At 43.9% G+C, this 22,921-nt stretch overlaps 1 protein-coding gene across 1 annotated transcript in view; it reads left to right on the forward strand.

Moving 5' to 3' along the window:
- hmcn1 (hemicentin 1) overlaps window positions 1–22,921 on the forward strand; it is a 757,099-nt gene that overhangs the window by 364,629 nt on the left and 369,549 nt on the right. Inside the window, exons 24-30 of the mRNA XM_085982583.1 lie at window positions 4,712–4,984; window positions 7,456–7,551; window positions 12,015–12,206; window positions 13,764–13,894; window positions 14,896–15,043; window positions 15,907–16,033; window positions 18,073–18,227. Of these exons, the coding sequence (XP_085838709.1) occupies window positions 4,712–4,984; window positions 7,456–7,551; window positions 12,015–12,206; window positions 13,764–13,894; window positions 14,896–15,043; window positions 15,907–16,033; window positions 18,073–18,227 (1,122 nt within the window). The remainder of the gene's footprint in view (window positions 1–4,711; window positions 4,985–7,455; window positions 7,552–12,014; window positions 12,207–13,763; window positions 13,895–14,895; window positions 15,044–15,906; window positions 16,034–18,072; window positions 18,228–22,921) is intronic.

Genomic DNA, 22,921 nt, shown 5'->3' on the forward strand with positions numbered 1-22,921 from the left:
GGGCAACACGTGCCAGACTACTCTTCATTGGAAACAAAATTAACTTGTCTTTGCATACACCACCCTTACTTTTTTTTAAAGAATTATTCCTCATCTTTAGTGATTTAGGTCCCAATACCAGCCTGTATCTCACTGCCGGACAAGTTTGCAGCTGTTCTTTCGGACTGCCGCAACAGCAGCTGCCCAATTTAAGCCACAGTGTGTACTTCTGTGTAAACACTGTTAGCAAGGTGTTATTTCCTCTGGCTGTGGAATAAACATTTTACATGATAATAGTTGCACATCAAAGTATTAATGTGCATTAGTTTATTTTATATTTAATCTTGGGCTGTGGGTGTCGCTGGCAAGGCTGGCATTTATTGCCCATCCCTAGTTGCCCTGAGAAGGTGGTGGTGGGTCGACTTTCTCAAACCACTGTAGCAGTTTGATGCAACTGAGTGCTAGGCCACTTCAGAGGGCAGTTCACAGTCAACCACGTTGGCGTGGGACTGGAGTCACGTATAGGACAGACTGGGTAAGGACGGTAGGTTTCCTTCCCTAAAGCTTCATAGTCCAGATTTTTTTAAAACAGAATTTGTATTCTCAAACTGCCATAGTGGGATTTGAACTCGCATTCTCTGGATTACGAACCCAGTACCTTAACTACGATACTACTGTACCCTTAAGCATGGGAATTAAATTTTAGTACACCACAGAGTAGTACAGTATTCACAGCATATTTATCAATTAAAAAAAATAATTGGCTCAGCATCCCTGCATGGTTTTTAAAAAATCTCTTTAAACCGCTCATTTCCTCCCTGATGCCCATTTATAATGCTGCCAGGCTGATGTGAAAAACCACCCAGCACTAATGGACGGAAGAGAACCAATGAATATTTATTAAATGGGGTAATGCAGCACTGAATAAAGCTGCTTTTACAGTGCACGAGACCCAGCTAATGCCGCTGGCTGCTGGAAGTGTTGATGTCGCACAACCGGGTGCAATCTGAGTGCAAAGTTGCTAGGATTCATTTAAGAGCGACAGTCAAGAAAACCCATTTTTAGCAGGTCTTGCATGTTTTACATTCCGCTTCCAGCCAGCTGCGATGTTCTTAGCAATTCTTGAAAGTAACACATTTGATTTGCAGATGGCTGGAAGTCGAGGAACCAGTGGCACGAGCATGAGTCTCTTGCAATGCATTAGCAGCTTATAATAAGAAAAGCAGTGGCTCGAGGTATTGCAGTGCACGATGGTGCGGACTAACTTGCACAGAACCATCTACAGTAAATACATGCAGGATTACTCCTGTAAGTTTACTTAAAGAAACATAAACTGAAAAGTTTCAGTGCTCAGTAGAGACACAGTTTGCAGTAAAGTTAGCATGTCATTTTCACTAAGATTGGTTAATACAGAATATATGCTTTATGAACGCAAGAATTTTTAGTAACAGGAAAATGCAATTAGTCCCAACAAGCCTGTGAATTTTCCAGAAATCACCGCCACCTAAGCACTTTCTCAGTATATCACTCAATCCCATCTCTTTGCAGAAACACATGCAAATATACTGAGCCCATTCATACTGACCACTTCAAAACCTTCTCTGGTTACTTATTCCACAGGTCTTTAGGTGAAAAAGTTCCATCTGACTTCCTTTCTTGCATCTTAATTTTTAACCCTGTTATTTTTATCCTTTCATGATAAAAGCCCTCCGCTAAAATGCGGTTGAGCTAAAATCGTAAAGTACAAAAATAAACCCAAATTAGTACAACCCCACTCCCTGACTAGTAGTTCTTGAATAAGATGTTTCTTAGATTTTCACCTTTTGACCTATAGTGCCCCAAATTAGTCTCGGCGAGATTACAAAGGTTATCCCCACAGGGAAAACAATCCTGGCAACAGGAAGGGTTAAGGAGGGTCAGACTTTTGAAAGTAAATGCCCGACAGGAATTCCGTGTGTGCCATCTAAATTTGTAGCATGCCACAGATGTGACTCACATGAGTTTTACTGCAGAGATCACAAAAATGGAAAAATAAATTCCGTTTGCCATTACATACCAAAATCATGATGTCGTCACCCCCATCTTATTTTCCTAGAAAACAAATCTTGTAAAATTCTGTTACAGATAAATTCATGATGCTTGCTTACAAATATTCATCGGCCTTTTGTGGTAAGATTGCAGCTAGAATTGTTCACAGAAATAACAATTGCCATCTCTAGAAATGTATTTTTGGAAACAATTCTTAAATTGATTTAAAGTGGATTTGGGGAAGCAAGTTCTCTCTATTAAATTGTATAAATAGAACATTTTCTAGTGCAGAAACACCACAGAGATTTTTTTTTTAAACATTTTTTATTCGTTTTTATGGGATGTGGGCCAGCATTTATTGCCCATCCCTATTGAAGGCAATTTGGGAAGACAATGTACAGGAATTGCATTGCTCATTTTGTGGACCATTACTATTTGTTCCCAATGGATGCTATTTTTAATGCTGCGTGTTGTAGTTTAGTATTCTAGTCTAGATTTTAAAGATCATGGCCCAGATTTTTGCTGTCAGCGTCAAAGGAACAGCACTCGCCATTCAACTCGCTGACAGCTGCCCACAGTTTTTGCGGGCTTTTGAGCGGAGACTTACTCTGATTCGGCGTCTGATCCAGTGTGGTGCCCTCTATAGGGGATCTGTGGTGTCTGTGAGCAGGAAAAAAAGGGCGTGTCTCCTCAACCAATCAGATTGAAGAATCCTCACTGAGACGCGCAGAAAGCAAAATAAAGATTGGGAAATACAGATGGGATTAAGAGAGAAATAAAAGAGAGACAGAAAAAGTAAAAAAAAAGTTACTTTAATTTTTTTTTAAATCTCCACCACTAATTAACTTCTGAAGGAATGAGACGCCACACTTGTAAAATTAAATTTTATGGGCCAGAGAGGTTGTTTGGCAGTAATTATCACTTATTACGCCATTAAAATTTCACTTACTCCTGAATGCACAAACCCGAACTTTTTCTGGTGTCCTTCGTGGGGAACTAATGGGCAAGTGCATCAAGTTCATGCCATTGCATTGATTTCAGTGCCGAGTCTATTGGCGAGGACTTACCCCACTCTTCCCCAGGGTGCACTGTATCTCGGACAGCAACTTCCAGATTTCCGCGTTTAACTCTGCGGATGCCGGAAGATGCTGTCCAATTTACTCCGTAATAATGGTGGGCGCTGAGAGCCTCACCGTTATTCCTATCGCAAAATCCAAGCCCATATATTTTCACTCATTCAGTTCCATGTAAACCAGAACCTCATTATAACAAACTCTGATAGAACAGACTATCCGTCATTGTATACTGTTTATACAGTCAGTAGACAACACAAATCTTAAAGAGGAAGCAAGAGGTGCTCGAAGGAGAAGCTGCCAGAGAAGTAGAGAAAGATACCAAGGTATGATTTCGTGATAACGACCACAGTGTCACTGTGTTGCTTTGGGCAGAGCAGGTGGTGGAAAGTATAGCCAGGGGTGGTAGGGGGTCGGGGGAGTTTCCAGTAAGAGGCAAGATGTCACCACCTGTGAGCCAAATTTTAGTCAAAGCCAGGATGTCAATACAATCATCCACAGTAAGATTGTCAATGGCTGTTAAAATAATGTCATCGAAAAGAGTACGGTCCTGGCATACTTGTAATCAGTACTTTGTTGCCTGTCTGATGGGGTGAGCATTACTTTGAATTGAACTCTCTGCTGCTTGCTTTTGCTTTTAGTAAAGCTAAAAGTAGGTAAAACTTTGACGCCATGTAGGATATGTGATGTGTGAATTCAGTTATTAATGGCTATGAACTTTTTCTTTTGAAAAAGCTGGATACTATTTTATATTTGCCCAGAAATTCGGGTCGGGGGCTTCCCGCGGGTGTAAGCCTTAACCTGCACTTACCTTGCGCGCCAGCCGTTGAGCTGTGGGCCCCCGTGGAATTCCAATCCGGGGCCTGCTCCAACTGCCGGCGCGCAGTGCTTGCATATCCCAGGGGCGCAGTTAGTTCGATGCGTCCCCTGGGATCACGTGGGCCATGGGGAGCCAATCGGAGCAGGGAATGCCCATTCGCCTGTCAAACCTTATAAATACTACGGGCCCCAAAACATCACTAAATCTTCAAATAATTTTTTTTTTAAATCACATTTTTTAAATAAACTATAAATTACATGAAATAACTTTTAAACAATAATTAATTTTCGGGGCTAAAAATAAACTTACCTTGCTTTAAAGTATTTAAAAATAATAAACCTGTGGAAAAAATGTTTTAATTTTAATTAATTCACCACTTACCTTGTAAAAAGCAGGCCTTACGCCTGCTTTTTATATGTGTAACTTCTGGAGACTTACCTTCCCGGGAAAACCTGCAAAAAAAACGTAAGTTTGATGCGCACGCACAGCCTCTCCCGCGCATGCGTTCGAACTCTGAACCCCTTCTTTCAGGGGAACGGCAGTGCCGGTTTCCCATGCATGCGCAGTGCATGCAGGAAACCGGCACTTCTATTGGGCCTACGGGTGAGTACCCCGTACGTACTCACCCATGGAGACCCGAAGTTCTGGGCCATTAATATTACTTATTACTAAACTGGGTAACTAACTGCAGACAAATCAGATAGGAGAAGATAGATTTTAAGCCTACTATGCTTAGTATTTGGAGTTGAAATTAATGTATCGCATTGAACGAAATTCCACCACAACTCTTGTGTTGTTTGCTATTCTCTAGTTCCTCCAAGAATTCAGCCTGGACCCCATATTATGAAAGTCCAAGCAGGTGAGAGGATTGACATCCCCTGCAATGCACAGGGTGTGCCGACTCCCAGCATAACCTGGTATAAAGGAAGGAGTGAAATTCTGCTTGATAACGAGCAGTATAGCGTGGGCATGGAAGGAACGCTGATGATTAAGAAGGCCCAACTCAACGATGACGGAGTTTATAAGTGTGTTGCCCACAATGTGGCAGGCCAGCATGAAGTAAATACAACTGTACAGGTTCACGGTAGGTATCGATAGAGACAGAGATAAGAACATATTTTTGACAATGTATCGAGGGCATATAGGGTTAAATATTCCACCCATTGACTATGAATGGGTGGAATACTGGCCTCTCATGTAGAGTATGTTTGTGAAACATTGATATTCACTGGCATGCTAAAGTCAAATTTGAAAGGTCACCGCATGCTTAGCCAGCCTTCTCATGTATGATGAGATTAGAAAGGAGAGATAAAGGATGGTAGTCAGGAGTCTCCTTGTTTAAAACTAGGCAATGCCAACACAACTATACCACAGATGGACCACAAATATAATTTTTTACTGTAATGATATTTTGTTATAGAAAACCTAGAATTTTACAACTCAGAAGGGGGTCATTTATTTAGGCACTGCATTTGCTAACAGCTGCTTGTGTTAAACAAAAAATAAATTCAGTTTACAGCTCACTTCATTTTTTGTGATGATCTTCAATTTATGTCCTCCAGTTAGCAACTCACCAACCACAGGAATAGATTTTCCCTATTTACCCTATTATATTATTCAGGGATTGTATTTAATGGGGCCTCAAATCAAATCCAAACAATTACAGCCAGGATTCTTGCCTTCAATTCAATAACTTGCATTTAAATAGCACCTTTTAATCTAGAAAAATACCCCAAGGTGCTTCACACATGCATAATCAGTGTGTGAGAAGGTGACATTAGGAGGGATAATCAAAAGCTAGGTCAAAGAGATGGGTTTGATGGACAATCTTCAAAGAAGAAAAGGAGCTGCCAGGGTGGAGGGGTTTAAGAAAGGAATTCCAGAGCATGGGGCCCAGCCGGTGCCAATAGATGCAAAAAAGACCACATCTGGAGGAATTGAGAGTCCCAGGGGGTTGTTGTAAGGTTGGAGGACACTGCAGAAAAAGGAAAAGTCAATGAAGGGATTTAACCATGAGGCTGAGAATTCTAAATTGGAGGCATTGGGAGAACTGGGAACCAATTTTTGTCAGCAAGGACAGAAGTGATGAGTTAGTGGTACTTGGTATAGGATACAGACAGCAGGATTTTGGATGAGCTGAAGTTTACGGAGGGTTGAAGATAGAAGGTCAGGAGAACATTGGAATAGTCTGATCTGGAGGTGACAAAGGCATGAATGAGGGTTTCAGCGACAGGTGGGCTGAGGCAGGAACAGAGGCGGGAATTGTTACGAAGATGGAAGTGAGCAGTCTTTGTGATGGAGAAGTGCCTAGGTTTGGAAGCTCAGCCTGGGATTGAATAGAGTGCCGAGGTTGTAAACAGTTTGGTTTAACCCGACAGTGGCTGGGTTGGAATCGGTGGCAAGGGAATAGAGCCTGTGGTGGGGTCAAAGACAAATGCTTTGGTCTTCCCAATGTTTAACTGGAGGAAATTGTAACTCTTCCACTATTGGATGTCCGATAAGTTATCTAGCAGCACAGAGGCAGTACAGGGGTTAATAGAGGTGGTGGAGAGGTGGAGCTGGGTGTCATCAGTGTACATGTGAAAGCTGACCCCATGTCTGAAGCTGATTCCATCAAAAAGTAGATGATGAAGAGGAGGGGGTTAAGGATAGATCCTTGGGGGGACTCCGGAGGTAATGGTGGGGGTGGAAAGAGAAGCTATTGCTGGATTTGCTCTGGATACAATTGAATAGTAAGAGTGGAACCAATCAAGGGCAGTCCCACTGAGATGGACAGTGGAGGAAAGGGATTAGAGGATAATGGTATGGTCAGGAAAAAGGGGCATGGATTTGTGAGGCGACAACACGTTCAAGGACTTTGGAGATAAGGTGGTAATTTTCAAGGACACAGGCCAAGGATGGTTTTTTTGAAGGGGTGGGGGGGGGGGATGGGTGGGTGCGGTGGTGATGACGGTGGTTTTGAAAGGGAGGGGACCAATATCTGAGGAGATGGAACAATTTCCAATGTCAGCTAACATGGGAGCCAGGAAGAGAAGTTGGATGCTAAACAGTTTAGTGGGAATAGGGTCAAGTGAGCACGAGGTGGAATTCATGGACAAGATGAACTTGGAGAGTGTATGAGGGGTGAAATGAGAGAAATTGAAGGAAGACCCAAGTTCAGGGCTCAGGCAGGGTGGAGCAATGGGGGAAGGTTCGGCTTGATGTCCAAGGGGACGGGCAGGGGGAGCAGCAGAGGCAGCTGTACAATGGTCTCAATCTTAGTGACAAAGATGTCCATGAGTTCCTCACACTAATTGTTGGAGATGTGCGGGGTGGGGGGTGGGGGTGGCCAGGGGAGAGGTGTTTAAGGATATGTTTGGTAGGGAGAAAAGAAGACAGGGATTATCTTTGCATTCCAGGTTGCTCTAAAAGTAGTGGAGGTTTTACAATTGGAGAGTGAGGCCTAATAGCGCTTGATGTGGTGATGGATGGCTAAGTCCGTTATAGGTCAGATAAGTCTGCGCTTTTGGACATGATGGATTTAGTGGATTGTTATTATTTCCATCATATTTATAGAACCTCCTACTGTTGAAGACCCAGAACCTCCATACAATAATCCTTTCCAAGAGAGAGTGGCAAACCAGCGTATTGCGTTCCCCTGTCCAGCCAAAGGTAAGTCATGAACTGCATATATACTGCACTTCATTATTCTTGAGACATATTATATTGTATTCCAGATTATACAATGGTAGATGGTTTGTGCTACATTTCGCATTACAGTGGAACCTCCCAAGAACCAGTGTTATAGAGAGCATAACTCATGGATAATGGAAATTGGATGATAATTGAGAGTCCCAAACTTTGGTCTTGCACATATATGGTTCAGTAATCCCCAGGCATAGGCATGAAGACAGTACAATACAAATAACCAAAGAAATATTGCGTTTTATTCACCAAGAATAAGCAATGAAATATAAAAGTTACAAAAGTAGATGAAAGAAAAATTAGTGAGTTGTGCAATGAGGTGATATCTTGCGCAAGGTTTTGTCCAAGAAAATTTGGGTGATCGTTTGGAAACGCAGATAATTATTGTACACAATTCAAGTTCCACTGCATACCTGGGGTAATGGCCTATACTGTTCATATTATACCTTAGGAGTTGACATATATTATGTTTCATATTATGCCCTGGGAGATGGCATATACTGTGTTTCATATTTTGCTCTGGGAAATGGCATGAACAATATTTCATATTGTAATCTTGGATACAGTATATGCTACATTTCATAGAAACATAGAAGATAGGAGCAGGAGTAGACCATTCGGCCCCTCGAACCTGTTCTGCCATTTAATGAGATCATGGCTGATCATCCAAATTCAGTACCCTGTCCCTGCTTTCTCCCCATATCCATTGATCCCTTTAGCCTTAAGAAATATATCTAACTCCTTCTTGAATATATTTAATAAGTTGGCCTCAACTGCCTTCTGTGGTAGAGAATTCCACAGGTTCACCACTCTCTGGGTGAAGAAATTCCTCCTCATCTCTGTCCTAAATGGCTTACCCCTTATCCTTAGACTGTGACCCCTGGTTCTGGATTCCCCCGCCATCGGGAACATCCTTCCTGCATCTAGTCTGTCTAGTCCAGTTAGAATTTTATAAGTTTCAATGAGATCCCCTCTCATTCTTCTAAACTCTAGTGAATATAAGCCTAATCGACTCAATCTCTCTTCATACGTCATTCCTGCCATCCCAGGTATCAGTCTGGTGAATCTTCGCTGCACTCCCTGCATGGCAAGAACATCCTTCCTCAGATAAGGCGACAAAAACTGCACACAGTACTCAAGATGTGGTCTCACCAAGGCCCTGTGCAACTGCAGCAAGACATCCTTGTTCCTGTACTCGAATCCTCTCGCTATGAAGGCCAACATACCATTTGCCTTCTTTACCGCCTGCTGCACCTGCATGCTTACTTTCAGCGACTGGTGCACAAGGACACCCAGGTCTCGTTGCACTTCCCCTTTTCCCAATCTATTGCCATTCAGATAATAATCTGTCTTCCTGTTTTTGCCACCAAAGTGGATAACCTTGCATTTATCCACATTATACTGCATCTGCCATGCATCTGCCCAATCACCTAACCTGTCCAAATCAGACTGGAGTTTCTCTGCATCCTCCTCACAGCACATACGCCCACCTAGCTTTGTGTCGTCTGCAAACTTGGAGATATTACATCTAGTTCCCTCGTCTAGATCATTAATATATATTGTGAATAGCTGGGGTCCTAGCACCGATCCCTGCAGTACCCCACTAGTCACTGCCTGCCACTCGGAAAAAGACCCGTTTATTACAACTCTTTGCTTCCTGTCTGCCAACCAGTTCTCTATCCAAGTCAGTACCTTACCCCCAATCCCATGTGCTTTAACTTTGCACGCCAATCTCTTATGCGGGACCTTATCAAAAGCCTTCTGAAAGTCCAAATACACCACATCCACTGGTTCTCCCTTATCTATTCTATCAGTTACATCCTCAAAAAATTCCAGTAGATTAATCAAGCACCTTTTGTAAATCCATGTTGACTTTGTCCGATTTCATGTGCTACCACGGTACCTGGCATGCACACTATTTCATATAATGCCTTGAGACATGGTAAATTCATTATTTGGTATTAATATCATGGGTAATGGTATGTAACATAATTCTAGAATAGGAGATACTATTATTTTTTTAATGATAAAGATTGATTAAAGTTTTATTATCTTAACTTTTTGGTTAATCCCACTGGACGAATATTGTGAATGTCTCCTGGGGCTAGGGGTTGTTAGCTCTGTTTCAAACATTTGTTTTTGTAAAGGAAGCATGGTTCATAATGACCTAACAGTCATACTTCACCTATACAGAGCTAGTAGGGATCAGGAACCCAAGTAGTAATCCTATAGCTTTTAATGGGTTGCAATCTGTGGTCCCTAAACATACCCTAACCATTTCACTATCAGCTCAAAAACATTTCAAAGAAATGAGAGCAATAACTACAGCTTATCTTTAACAGATGTTTTTCACATTTGCTGTGAAAGTATTGATACCAGTGGGGGACACCACATAAATCAGCTTGAGAGAGTTTTATATATAAAGGAAATTAAACATTTAAAAAAATTTGACTCATGGTTCAATTATTCTAAGCAGTGGTATCAATTTTACCAAATAAGTAATTGATTAATAGAACTAACGTCTAACCATGTCTGTAAACAAACAAACAAACAGTACAGAGAAAAACTCTTTGACAGGCACAACTTCAAACCCAAATCTCAACTGTCATTCATAAGGCATAGGTAGTTATAAGATTGTACTACTTTGCATTGATAAGGTGATGCCTGTTTCAAAGGAGACAAAGAGGTATTCAACTGATCAAAATACTGCTGTGAAGAATCCATGGTCCATAATGCCCTCCTAATTGAAGGAGGACACACACAGCGGTAAGGTTACTGCGACTTGAAGTTCCTTGCATATTTATTTCCTGAATACTGTGTTTTTCTTACCGTGGTGGGTGTGATGACAATTGTCCTGCTCAGTACCAATTCTGCAGTGGCTGCTAACCAGAGTCATTGACAGTGCTAAGCAGCTTGTGCGTGAATCCAGTCACTCACTTTGACTCTGGCCAATTCCCAGCTGTCATGTTATCTCATCACCTGGAGGAACTCTGGAGTTTGCAGCCAGGAATTCAGGAGCAGTAAGACACCCAGTGGATATACCCTGATTGAAGCTTTTGAAAAGGCAGTGAGTGGTACTGGAAGGATATAACAAGGTGAAAATTGTTTAACAATTCAGTCAATGGATATTTGATCTAAGCAAGACTAAAATGTAATTTTAGATATTTTGGACATTCAAAAAAATTAATCTTAGCAAGGATTTGAGTTTATTGAGTTGTAATACAGTGAGTGATGCAATATAGTGCAAATGCCATAGTGCAAAAGTAAACTTACCAAGAAAATTTAGGAAATGGGGACAATACTTAAACAATTATAATGTAGGAACTGGGGTTCCTAGCCGAAGAATTGAGATCGACTCAGAAAATCAAAAACAATAAAATTTAATGAACAAACGAAGCTGTACAGGAAACTGTAGGATACAATGCAAATAGGTCTGGTCTGCTTGAAAGCCTCTCTGGAAACCGCTAGCAGGTTCCGAGCTCAACTGCTAGCAGGTTCCGAGCTCAACTGCTAGCAGGTTCCGAGCTCAACTGCTAGAAGGTTCCGAGCTCTACTGCTAGAAGGTTCCGAGCTCTGACGTCATCATGTTCTTCCCGCCGTTGAGAGATCACGTGACGGACGGCATGACGTCATCACGCGGAGTACAGGAAAGAAGCCCTAGTACAGTTAACAGATACATTAAAGGTGCAGCCCCCAGCTGTACTACATTGCTGTAAAAGGAATTATATACAATTGTCCGTAATCCTCTGGTGGTTCCGCCACAATAAGCTCATTTTGTTAAATGAGCTCCCTATTCAACTCATACTGAGGGTGCCCATCACCCAAGGCCCGCTTTCAATAAGCCTCCAGTTGTAACCGCATTGCTCACTGTATTGCTCTGCCAAGAAGCCGCCTCAGTCCTGTCAGTGATTAATATCACACAAGTGTACGGAGCTGTGTCAGACCCTGAATGCATATATTTATAGATTACATGACATTATTAATGTACCTTGAGCCAAGAACTGTTAATCTTGTACAGTCCTATTAAAAACTTAATGTGGTTAGATAACAATTTTTAAAATTTTAACTGAAATATTTTAAGTTGAAATCCTGCTTTCTTTTAACCATGAAGATGAGCTTTAAAACCTTGTTATAATTATCATGAAAGCACGTTTGATTACCTTTCTAATATTCTGTAAACACATTATAAAATACCCTCTGTGGGAAGCCTTTGTGGGTTATGTAGTGACTACCTAATGTCATTCGGGTTTCTTTCTCTCCTGTACTAACTTGATGACTATTGCACAGTGCCGGCATAATCAATTTGCCCATAAAGATTATTCCACAATAACTATGGCATTCTTTTTAAATTGCCCTCTTGGCCATTTACTACACAGTAATCTTTAAAGAGAGTGTTTTTTATCAAGTAAGTTGTAATCCTCTGTTAATAGGTATCCCGAAACCTGTAATTAAGTGGTTGCGTAATGGAAGAGAGTTGACTGGGAGCGAGCCAGGTGTTTCCATTTTGGATGATGGGACCTTGCTTATTGATAGTGTTTCACCACATGACAATGGAGAGTATGTCTGTGTGGCAATCAATGAGGCTGGAACAACAGAAAGAAAATATCAGCTCAAGGTCCATGGTAGGTACCTGTGAGATTACAAACCAATATAAGCAGAATGTTAATCCTATCCAACCCAAAGAGTCTAAAACCATACTTGTACAGAACACAGATTTAAAAAAATGCCATTCATAACTGCCATGAGTGCTTAACTTGAACCCATTTAATTTTACTTCATTTTCTATCTAATCCACCCTTTCTAATCCTTGTCTAATTTTTAAAGCAACTTTAAAATCTAAGTGTCAGCCTTGGCTCAGGGCTAGCACTCTTGCTTCTGAGTCAGTGGGTTGTGGGTTCAAATGCCCCTCCAGGGCACTGGGTAGACACTTCAGTGAAGTGCTGAAGGAGTGCTGCACTGTCAAAGGTGCCATCTTTCAGATGAGGCATTAAACCAGTTTGCTTGTTCAGATGGATGTAAAAGATCCCATGACACTATTCGTGGAAGAGCAAGGGAGTTCTCCCAGTGTCCTGGCCACATTTATCCTTCAATCAAGACCACTAAAACAGATCATCAATTCATTTATCTCACTGCTGTTTTTGGGACCTTACTGTGAGCAAATTTGCTGCCACATTTGCCTACGTTCCAACGTGACTATATTTCAAAAATGTTTAATTGGCTGTGAACCTGAGGATGTGATGGGAAAGTTCTTTCTTTCCTTGTTTAATTCAATTTTTCTTCCTCCTGGTTCCCATTGTCCATTTTGGAAGTGGAAGCAACTTCCATAACTGAAGTCCCTCATTCCTGGAATCATTCTCATAAATCTTTTCTGCACCTTCTCTAAGACCTTCACATCCTTCCTAAAGTGTGGTGTCCAGAATTGGACACAGTACTCCAGTTGAGGCCAAACCAGTGTTTTATACAGGTTCATCATCATTTCCACACTTTTGTACTCTACACCTCTATTTATGAAGCCCAGGATCCCGTAAGCCTTTTTAACTGCTTTCTCAACCTGCCCTGCCACCTTCAATGATTTGTGCACATGTACCCCCAGGTCTCTCTGATTGTGCACCCCCTTCCAAATTGTACCATTTAGTTTATATGTCCTCTCCTCATTCTTTCTACCAAAATGTATCACTTCACACTTTTCTGCGTTAAATTTCATCTGCCACGTGTCCGCCCATTTTACCAGCCTGTCTATGTCTTCCTGAGATCTATCACTCTCCTCCTTACTGTTCACTGTACTTCCAAGTTTTGTGGCATCTGCAAATTTTTTAATTGTGCCCTGTATACCCACATCCAAGTCATTAATATATATCAAGAAAAACAGTGGTCCTAGTACCGACCCCTGGGAACACCACTGTATATCTTCCGCCAGTCTGAAAAACAACCGTTCACCAGTACTCTCTGTTTCCTGTTACTTAGCCAATTCTGTATCCATGCTGCCACTGTCCCTTTTATCCATGGGCTTCAACTTTGCTGGCAAGCCTATTATGTGGCACTTTGTCAAACGCCTTTTGGAAATCCAATGTTCACTACGTTAACTGCATTACTCTCATCAACCCTGTCTGTTACCTCATCAAAGAACTCAATTAAGTAGAGGAATAACTTTAATTTGTGCAATTTCTTTCTTTTTCCAGTCCCTCCTGAAATCAGGGATAATGAAAAACCAGCCAACATATCAGTGGTCATGAACCAGCCCATCAGCCTCTTCTGTGATGTGTCTGGTCACCCTGTTCCCATCATCTCCTGGTACAAAGATGGAATACCTGTATGTGGTGTCACTCCTTGTTGTCTTCAAAAGATTAGAGGACTGTCAAAATATTCAAAATATAAAGGCATTTGTCGAGCATTCTAAGGAAATTAGGATTCCTGTATTAAAATTAGAATTGTAGCATAATAGGCAATATTGTTCACCACAATCTTCTCAAGGAGAACTAGGGATTGACAATAAATGCTGGCTTTTCCAGTGATTCCCATATCCTGAGAATGAATTTCAACAATTGAGATGGAGGAGAAAATGACTGTCTGTGATGTATGGTTATATATGGTGATAAATGCCCTGATACTTACAGTATGGTTTCAAGGCCACTTGCAGTCCAGATCCTCTCTGCCTGTGGCCTCCACTAAATCTGTTGCTTCATCTGTTGCCGAGCCTCAGTTCACAACCTGTCCGCTCTGGCATTTTCCTAAAGTTGAAATTTCAGGGAGAAGGAAGGGGTGTTGGGGGGAGAGAGAAAGAGAGAGTGATTCAAAAAATGTAGAGGTTTTGCCTTGAAATAAATTGTTTATGGTATGTTTGTGAGCGTAGCCTTCATTCAAGTTATTACTCGGGACCATGGCCCTCAGCAACAAGTTACTGAATACATCTGGTTTAAAGTATAGATGTACAGGACCTGAAACTAAGGTCATACAGAACCAGACATTAGTGAATTGTTATTTTTTTTATCAATTGAATAATATGAATATATAAAGGCAAGAGTTGGTACTGAGACATCTACAAATCTTATAGCCCCAAACAATATATAGAACCAGATGTGAGTGAATTGTTACCCTTTGTCCCAGTGAATAGATTAGCACAAGGTTGGAAACACAAGGTGCCGGAAACAAATTTGGAGAAATCTGGCTTTTGTTACTAATTATCTATTGTACAGAATATATATATATAATATATATGTGTGTAAATTATTTTAAGATAATGTTATGTGAATAAATGTCTGAATATCAAACGTTTCATGGTAAAATACCCTTCCAAAATAATGTAATCTCCAGATTGGGGGCAACAGCGGTGTACAGATATTGAATGCAGGAAAAACACTGAGAGTGCACAAGGCTGCGACTGGTGACACTGGGAGATACACTTGTCGAACAATCAACATTGCCGGAACTGCAGAGAAGAACTTCAACATGGAAGTGCTAGGTGAGCTGACTTAATTTAATTATTCCCTGTTGTCTGCAACCAACATTGTATATATCATAATATACTTCAGATGCTTTTTCAGTACACATAATCCACCTGAACTGATGGATGGATGATTTTATTTTTCAAATTGTGTTGTACAAAGCTTTACACACATTCTCAGTCATGGAACAATAAAAGAACTATATAAGCTACATTATAGATTACATGACACATGTAGATATATACATTGAGGACCTCATACAATTGCACAGTTCTACACATTATGGGTGGAGTTACACATTTACTGTCTAAGCTCTTTTTTTAAATAAGTGGCTTAGATTATGCTGGGGGTAAAAGAAGGCTCTCATTTGAGCACTAAGTTGAAGCAACTGAGGGAGGCTGTGGATCGTAAATGTTCTTTTAGTTAATAAAAGAACAATTTTACTCAATCTCTTTTTTTTTAAACTCAAGAATCCCTCATTTTTAAGGTACTGTAACCCTTGACTCTTTCTTGGCTCACCGCACCACTCAACATCTTCCCTTTTTTCCCTAAAAAGCCATTGGTAATAGTAAATTCATCTCCTACACTAATTCTTTCCTTCCAAGGACCCGAAAACTATGGAATCCCTAAACTCCCTCAAATGTCCCATCCTCCTACAACCTGACAAATTTTAAGACCCTTAGCTTCATCTCACTTAATCACGTGCTTGATTTATTTCGCCTTCTATCCTACTCCTTTCAACTTCAGCAATGTCCTGTTTTCTCCCTTCACCTAGGTTTCTCTAAACATATTTAAAACAAACTAACCATCTCAGTCTAAGTGTTCCTACTATTTAAATGTATTCTGCATTGTTCCATGTTCATTTTTCCCCCTCCCCAAGTCCCTCCAAGTATAACGGGTGCTGGCAGTCCAAGTGAAGTCTCGGTGATTCTGAATCAGGAAACAACGCTGGAGTGTGAAGTCAAAGGCATTCCCTTTCCCAACATACAGTGGTACAAAGACAACAGGTAAGCACCTTTCCCTGCCATGTCCACAAACAACAGCCAGAGGGTCTTTAATCCCAGTAGTCTTACTGCTGGTCCTGGGGAAAAAAAGATGGCACTTATACTTTTCAACTTCAAAGCTTTGTTGCCTGCCCCTCTCAGCTCCTTCAGTCTGAGGGGGCTAGGTACTCAGGCCCTCTAATTGTGGGTGCCTCTCCGCTCAGACCTTCATGAAGTGGAAACTCAGAAGAACGAGGTGGTAAATGTGTAGACCTTACTCTCTCCTCATATGCATGGTCTTTGGATGTTTGTGTGCTCCGGGCGCAAACATTCAGCCTGTCCTCGAGGAAACCTTAGAGCAGAGAAGGTTAAGAGGAGATTTGATAGAGTTGTTCAAAATCATGAATGGTTTTGATAGAGTAAATATGGAGAAACTGTTTCCAGTAGCAGAAGGGTCGGTAACCACAGGACACAGATTTATGGTGATTGACAAAAGAACCAGAGACGACACGAGGAAATATTTTTTTACACAGCGAGTTGTTGTGATCTGGAATACATTGCCTGAAAGGGTGGCGGAAGCAGATTCAATAGTATAATTCAAAAGGAAATTGGATAAATACTTGAAGGGTTATGGGGAAAGAGAAAGGGAGTGGGATTAATTGAATAGCTCTACCAAAGAACCGGCACAGGCACGATGGACCAAATGGCAGCCTCCTGTACTGTATCATTCTATGATTAAATGAAACCATGGAAACATGCAGGCAACACAAAAGGGGCTGAGATTCAACACGTTTCTAGTGGTGCTAAGGAGCAGGTGTTCCCTGAGCACACAATTGGTCTCTAGAACTCAGGTCATGATCCCACTCCCTGGCCTGCTCCTGTCCTGCCACTATCGAATTTTGGACTTGGCAAATGGTGGCTATGCCTGATGTGCTTCAAATCCAAAACCACATACCTATCAAATCTCAAGACTTATTTCATGAACCTTGACTGGTAAAACTTTGAAGTTCCTTTTTTTCAGACATCTTGTGGGCTGATTTACAGACATAAATAATCATGTCCGTGAGGGCAAGAATAAGAAAATAAAAATGTGAATAACATCCACCAGGTATCAGCTTTGGCGTCAGAATTAGCAATAAAGCCGTTTTGGAGCTAATTTTGTATACTGATTTATTTTAAAGTATTTTTATTATGTGTGACCCATCTGTTAACAGCAGTGCTTGAAAGAAGAGTGTTGTTATCATAGCAATATGTATAACTGGGCACTGTAAAAATTGTACCACTACTTGTTGCACTTCCGCTGAAGGAAAGGGTTAATGGAGACTGCATGAGGATTTTGAGTAGCTAAATTCTACAGATGTTACGTGTCCAATTAAGTGATTCCTTTTGTGTTGATAGGAAAAGATTTGGGTTTATCAGATATTCTTACTATCTGTCAGGAAAACAATTACTTAAAATTTCACATCTTTACAATGAATTAAATAATTAATCAGAACAAGATGCAGTTTTCCTTAATTATATATGTAAGTTGTTTGAAGTTTGTGAATTTCATAGCATACGAAACAAGCTGAGCAAGAGAGCAAATTTAGTTATAATACAGAACTGCTTCAACGCAGTTGTTAGTCTCAATTATGACTTTGACTGTTGGTTATGGAAGGTCTACATGGGCCAGTGAGTGAAAACTATTTGACTACCAATGCACAGCCAAAAAAAATGACGGCGTTATCCAGTATTAGCAGTTCACATCTGCTGCCTTTGGAGGAACAGCCAACTGCCTTTTGAGGTGTTTGCGTGCTCCTTCAGCAGCACCAATATTGCCTCTTCTACACTGCAGTGCTGCCATATAAAGCAGTGCTGTAATCAGCAGCAGTACTACAATTTAAATGGGGTATAATTTTAGCAGATATGTCACACAAGAGCCATCATTCGCTGGATATTAATTTTGACCTGGGAAACTCCTCTGTCCGCCATCTTGTAGAGACCATATATTATCAAATTAAGATTTGCCTTCATTTTGTACGAAATGCAATAATAATGGAAAATTGTCATCATTTGCACAACAGGCTACTGTTCCTAGGTGACCCTAACATGGAGGTAAGAAACAGAGGGCAGGTACTGCACATAAAGAGTGCACATCTAGCTGACCAGGGCCACTACCAGTGCAGTGCAGTGAATGCTGCAGGAAAACGATTCAAAGAGTTCAAACTCAACGTCTATGGTAAGTACAGCTTTTCCCAGATGGAAAACAGGTCGTTGCACCTGGTTAAAGTTTATAGCATCTTGTGTTATGCTTAAAATCTGGGGATTTTTTGTCAATAATTTACTTTATATTCTTTTTGTTGACTGAACTGCAAAGCTGACATTATCAAGTTTCTGTGCAGCAGTTATGCTCTCAGAAGTAGGTCACAAGAGAGTGTGGGAACTGAAATCCAGCTATCTAACTGGATGTTTCAAATCTAAAATACCCAATTACAGTAAGTAGCCAGCTTTTTTGTCTTTACGTTATCACTCCATAACCAGCTCTGCTCCATAACTTTTGAAGGAATTCTGGTACATCTATTTGTACTAGCTGACTTCCTATGGTGTTGCTCACAGTAAGTCAGAAGTTGTGTTGTTTCATTATGAAAGAAGCACTACGACACATAACACATGGGCCTAGAAATTCAGTATCGCCACGTTTGGGGCGCTGCAGCTGGGCATTCGCTAAATTTAGCGACCGGTGCAACTTAGCGCCACCTTCGCCGGAATTGAGTTGCATCACCCCAAGAGGTTGCTGCTGTGCTAAAGCAGGCGGTGCACGACTATCATAAGGCGCTAAGCCGGCGAGCCGAGGCGCTACCACCGAGGGCGGGTGCAGCGCAGGTGCGGCAAGTTGCTGCTTGAAGGCAGACACGCTGGCGCCGGTCAGCTCTTAAAGGGGGAGGCTCGATTTGTTTTGCTGCCACGACCTGCACACTGCAGCCCTGAATCAAGGCCTGAACATAGCTGCTTCAACACTTCAACGCCCAGGACTATGGAGAAGGCTAGGGAGCAAGCGCAGCACTTCAGCGAGGGTGCCCTGAAGCTACTGGTTGGCGCAGTGGAGCGCAGGCGACATGTCCTCTTCCCTGATAGTGGCAGGAGGCCGCTGCCCAGCGAGTATCGAAAAGCCTGGAGGGAGGTGGCAAACAGGGTGACCTCCAACAGCATAGTTGCCAGGACTCCAGTGCAATGCAGAAAAAAGTTCAACGACCTCACTCGGGTTGTCAGGGTGAGTACCCTTTCCAGTATCCTCTTCATCCCTGCATGTGCACCTCACTTTATGGCCAAAGGGACCTGAAAGCCCCAATGCCCAGCCCTCATCCAACAGCTATGGGACTCTCATGAAAATCACTTGCACATTCAGCACTTTACACACTGTCAGGGCTATTCCACCATGGGAGGCAGTGCAGGCAAGATCAGCACTTTACACACTGTCAGGGCTATTCCGCCATGGGAGGCAGTGCAGGCAAGATCAGCAATTGACACTGTCAGGGCTATTCCACCATGGGAGGCAGTGCAGGCAAGATCAGGGCTTGACAGTGTACTTAGAGGCCGTCCTTTCTCTTGCAGGGCAAGCTGGCCCACAATCGCAGGCAGCAGCGATGGACTGGGGGAGGCCGTCCTGACCTGAAAGAGCTCACCGACCTGGAGCAGCGAGTGGAGCGGACTATGGGAGGCCGGCTGATTGGCCCCGTCGCCAGTGGAGATGCCGACCCCGTTCTGGATAGCAGTGGTAAGGTCATCACCTTTTTGACCTCTCTCTTTCCACTTGTGCCTCACACCAGCATCCTTTGCCACTCTTGAACCAATGCAGTGCATAGCAGCACTCATGCCTCCCTCGCTGTCGCCCTGTCCTCACTCTAAAGCAACTGTTGTGCCTCCCTGCTTTCAGCTGATTCGCCAGGTAAGGAGGCGGGCCCTCAAGCTGGCACTGTGTCTGATTCAGATTTCGAGGAAGAGGAAGTCGGCCCATCAGTGCCACCCTCAGCCGAGGCAGCCCATGGCCATGATGGGGACACGTCTTCCCTGGAGGGGAGCAGAGGGGAAGGGTCTGATGAGGGTGAAGCTCCGGGGCCCAGCGGGCTGCAGCAACGCGGGAGGGGTGGGGAAGCTCGGCGGCCTTCTCCCCGGAGGGTGAGTGCAGCCTCCAGTCCTGCTACGGTGAGCGCAGAGGAGGTGCGGCTCCTTGGTGAATGGGCGCCCAGGCTGAGCGCAGGCACACTGAGCTCATGGCTGCAGTGGCAAGGATGCCGGACTCCATAGAGTCACTGGCAAGGAGTGTTCAGGAATTCGGGGCAGCACAGGCCAGGAGTCTGCAGGACTTCGCGGCATCACAGGCAGCTTCCAGCCAAGTGCTCAGTCGTGCCGTGCATTCACTGGCTGGTCTGATGCAGATCCAGATCAGGGCCACACGGGCACTAACTGCTGCCACCCTCGCTGGATCGGCCAGGCATCGCTGGGGCCCTCCCCACGCCACAGCAGCCCAGCAGTCTGTGCTTCAGCAGATTGCTGCGCATGCTTCAGTGCTGGCCCGTGCGAGTGCCAGTGTGTCAGCCGACCAGGGAGTGCCTGTGCTCTGTCAGGTTGGCAGCATTCCTGCAGCCAACACTGCCACTCCTCCACTGCAGCTGCCACCACCCGTAGGACAAACTGCTGCCGCCCAAGCAGAGTTGGAGCAGTCAGCAGCCGGGCCCTCCAGGCGCAGAGCTGGTCCAGGCCGTCCCCCAAGGGCATCTGCCGTCTCACCATCTGACCCTCAGCAGCCTTCCCCCAGCCTTGCTGCAGCCACTGGGATCCCATTGAGGAGGAGGAGCTGCAGGGCGGGAAGGGGCCACTCGCAGAAGCGAGGCGGATCACCCTCGCAGACAAAAAAGTAGAAGGTGTGGCAATTTAAAAATATATATATTTATATATGAAGGCCGACAATGTTGTGTTTGTTTTTTAAATGAAGCCCGAGGATCATGGTCATTTTTGTTTAACTTTTTTTCATTTTCTCAAGGTTGTGAGAGCCACTTATGTGTCTGACTTTTTTGGGGGGTTTCTCAGAATTTGTTTGTCATGCGGGAAGGGCACAGAGTTTGTAAAGTAAAAAATTTTCTTTATTCAGATTGTCCATGTTTGCACTTTGAACTATTTGTTGCCTTGACCGGCTGAGGGTTTGCGGAGCGGCTCCATTCATGTTCTTTCATTGGCACAAGCCATTCCCTAAGAGGGGGCCGAGAACCGAGTTGCAATAATCCGCCAACGGACGGCCCTTGCACTTTGTGCCTCCCTCCCATCTTGGTGCTTCTCCTCCTCCTCCTCCTCCTCCTCCTCCTCCTCTGGTGGTCCTCCAATGTCTGCTGGCAGTGGCTGAGTCCTGAGGATAGCCAGGTTGTGCAGCATGCAGCACACTACAACGAAATGGGAGACTCGCTCAGGCGAGTACTGTAGGGCTCCTCCGGAATGGTCCAGACAGCGGAACCGTTGCTTGAGCACGCCGATTGTGTGCTCAATGATGTTCCTGGTAGCTTGATGGCTGTTATTGTATCGTTCTTCAGCAGGGGTGCTGGGCGCACGGAGCGGGGTCATCAGCCAGATGCACAAAGGCTAGCCCTTGTCCCCGAGAAGCCAGCCTCCTGGGTGAGCCGGGGCTTCGAAAATGTCTGCCACAGAAGTCTGGCGCAGGATGAAGGCATCGTGGCTGCTGCCTGGAAAGCGGGCATTGACAGCTAGTATGAGCTGCCTGTGGTCACACACCAACTGGACGTTGAGCGAATGGTAGCCCTTCCGGTTGCGGTAATCCTCGGCATTCTGTAGAGGTGCCCGCAAAGCCACATGCGTGCAGTCAATGGCGTCCTGGACCATGGGGAAGCCCGCTATTCTTGCAAATCCCATTGCACGCTCTTGCTGCTTGTCCAGGGTCATGGGGAAGGAGATGTACTGACGTCTCCTTCTGAAGAGGGCATTCGTCACCTGGCGGATGCAGCAATGTACCGCGAACTGGGAGATATTGGCAATGTCGCCAGTAGCGGATTGGAAGGAGTCGGTGGCATAGAAGTTGAGAGCCACCGTCACCTTCACTGCCACCGACAGAGACGTCCTGCTCCTCAGCTGTGGCTGCAGATCTCTCTGAAGCAGGTGGCAGATCTCAGTGACCACCTCCCTTCTGAATCGCAGCCTCCGAACACACTGCTCCTCAGACATGTTGAGATATGAGAACTGCTGGCGGTATACCCTGGGTGGGTAAGGCCTCCTGTGCCGACACCTGTTGGCCCTTCTCCGTCTGGCCATGACTGGCACTCTCTCTCGGCATCTCTGAGCCCTTTGAATGCAATGCAGAAAGCCAACGTTTCCACCCATTGCAGCCCACATTATATGTGGCAACTCAAGGCTATGGCACTGAAAGTTAAATCCAACTGCAAAGCTCTGGCCTGAAGCCAGAAGTACCTGTGCGAGCACTGAGTCAAAGCAGAAAGCTCTCTCCCTTTGTCTCTCTCCAAATATCTCTCTCTTACACAGAAGGAGTGGAAAAAAATGGCTGCCACAAATAATGCAGGAAGAGTCCCCTTTAAATAGCGCCCCCCGCACCCTGCAGCGACTAGGAACCGTTCCTCTCAACCAGACACTGGGGGCGCCAGGCACACAAAAGGGGGGCGCCACTGAAGTTCCGGTTCGGGGCGCACCAAGGGCGTTGCACCATGAAATGACGTCAGGATCTGCGTGCGCAGCTGAATGGGCGCTGCGGTTTTGCGCCGCCGCTAAATCTTGACTGAAGTTCACGAGAGGCGCAGATCACGCCGCGCCCAGGCGCTAGCCACTTCACCCCCCACTTCTCCTCCTCCTGAGGCGCTAGCGGCTGGTGCTAACAACTGAATTTCTAGGCCATGGTGTATTATTTTGCTGTTAAGG

This window comes from Somniosus microcephalus, chromosome 3 (assembly GCF_052327205.1).
Source record: "Somniosus microcephalus isolate GS21.2 chromosome 3, FLI_Smic_1.0, whole genome shotgun sequence".
In the NCBI taxonomy this organism is placed as follows: domain Eukaryota; kingdom Metazoa; phylum Chordata; class Chondrichthyes; order Squaliformes; family Somniosidae; genus Somniosus; species Somniosus microcephalus.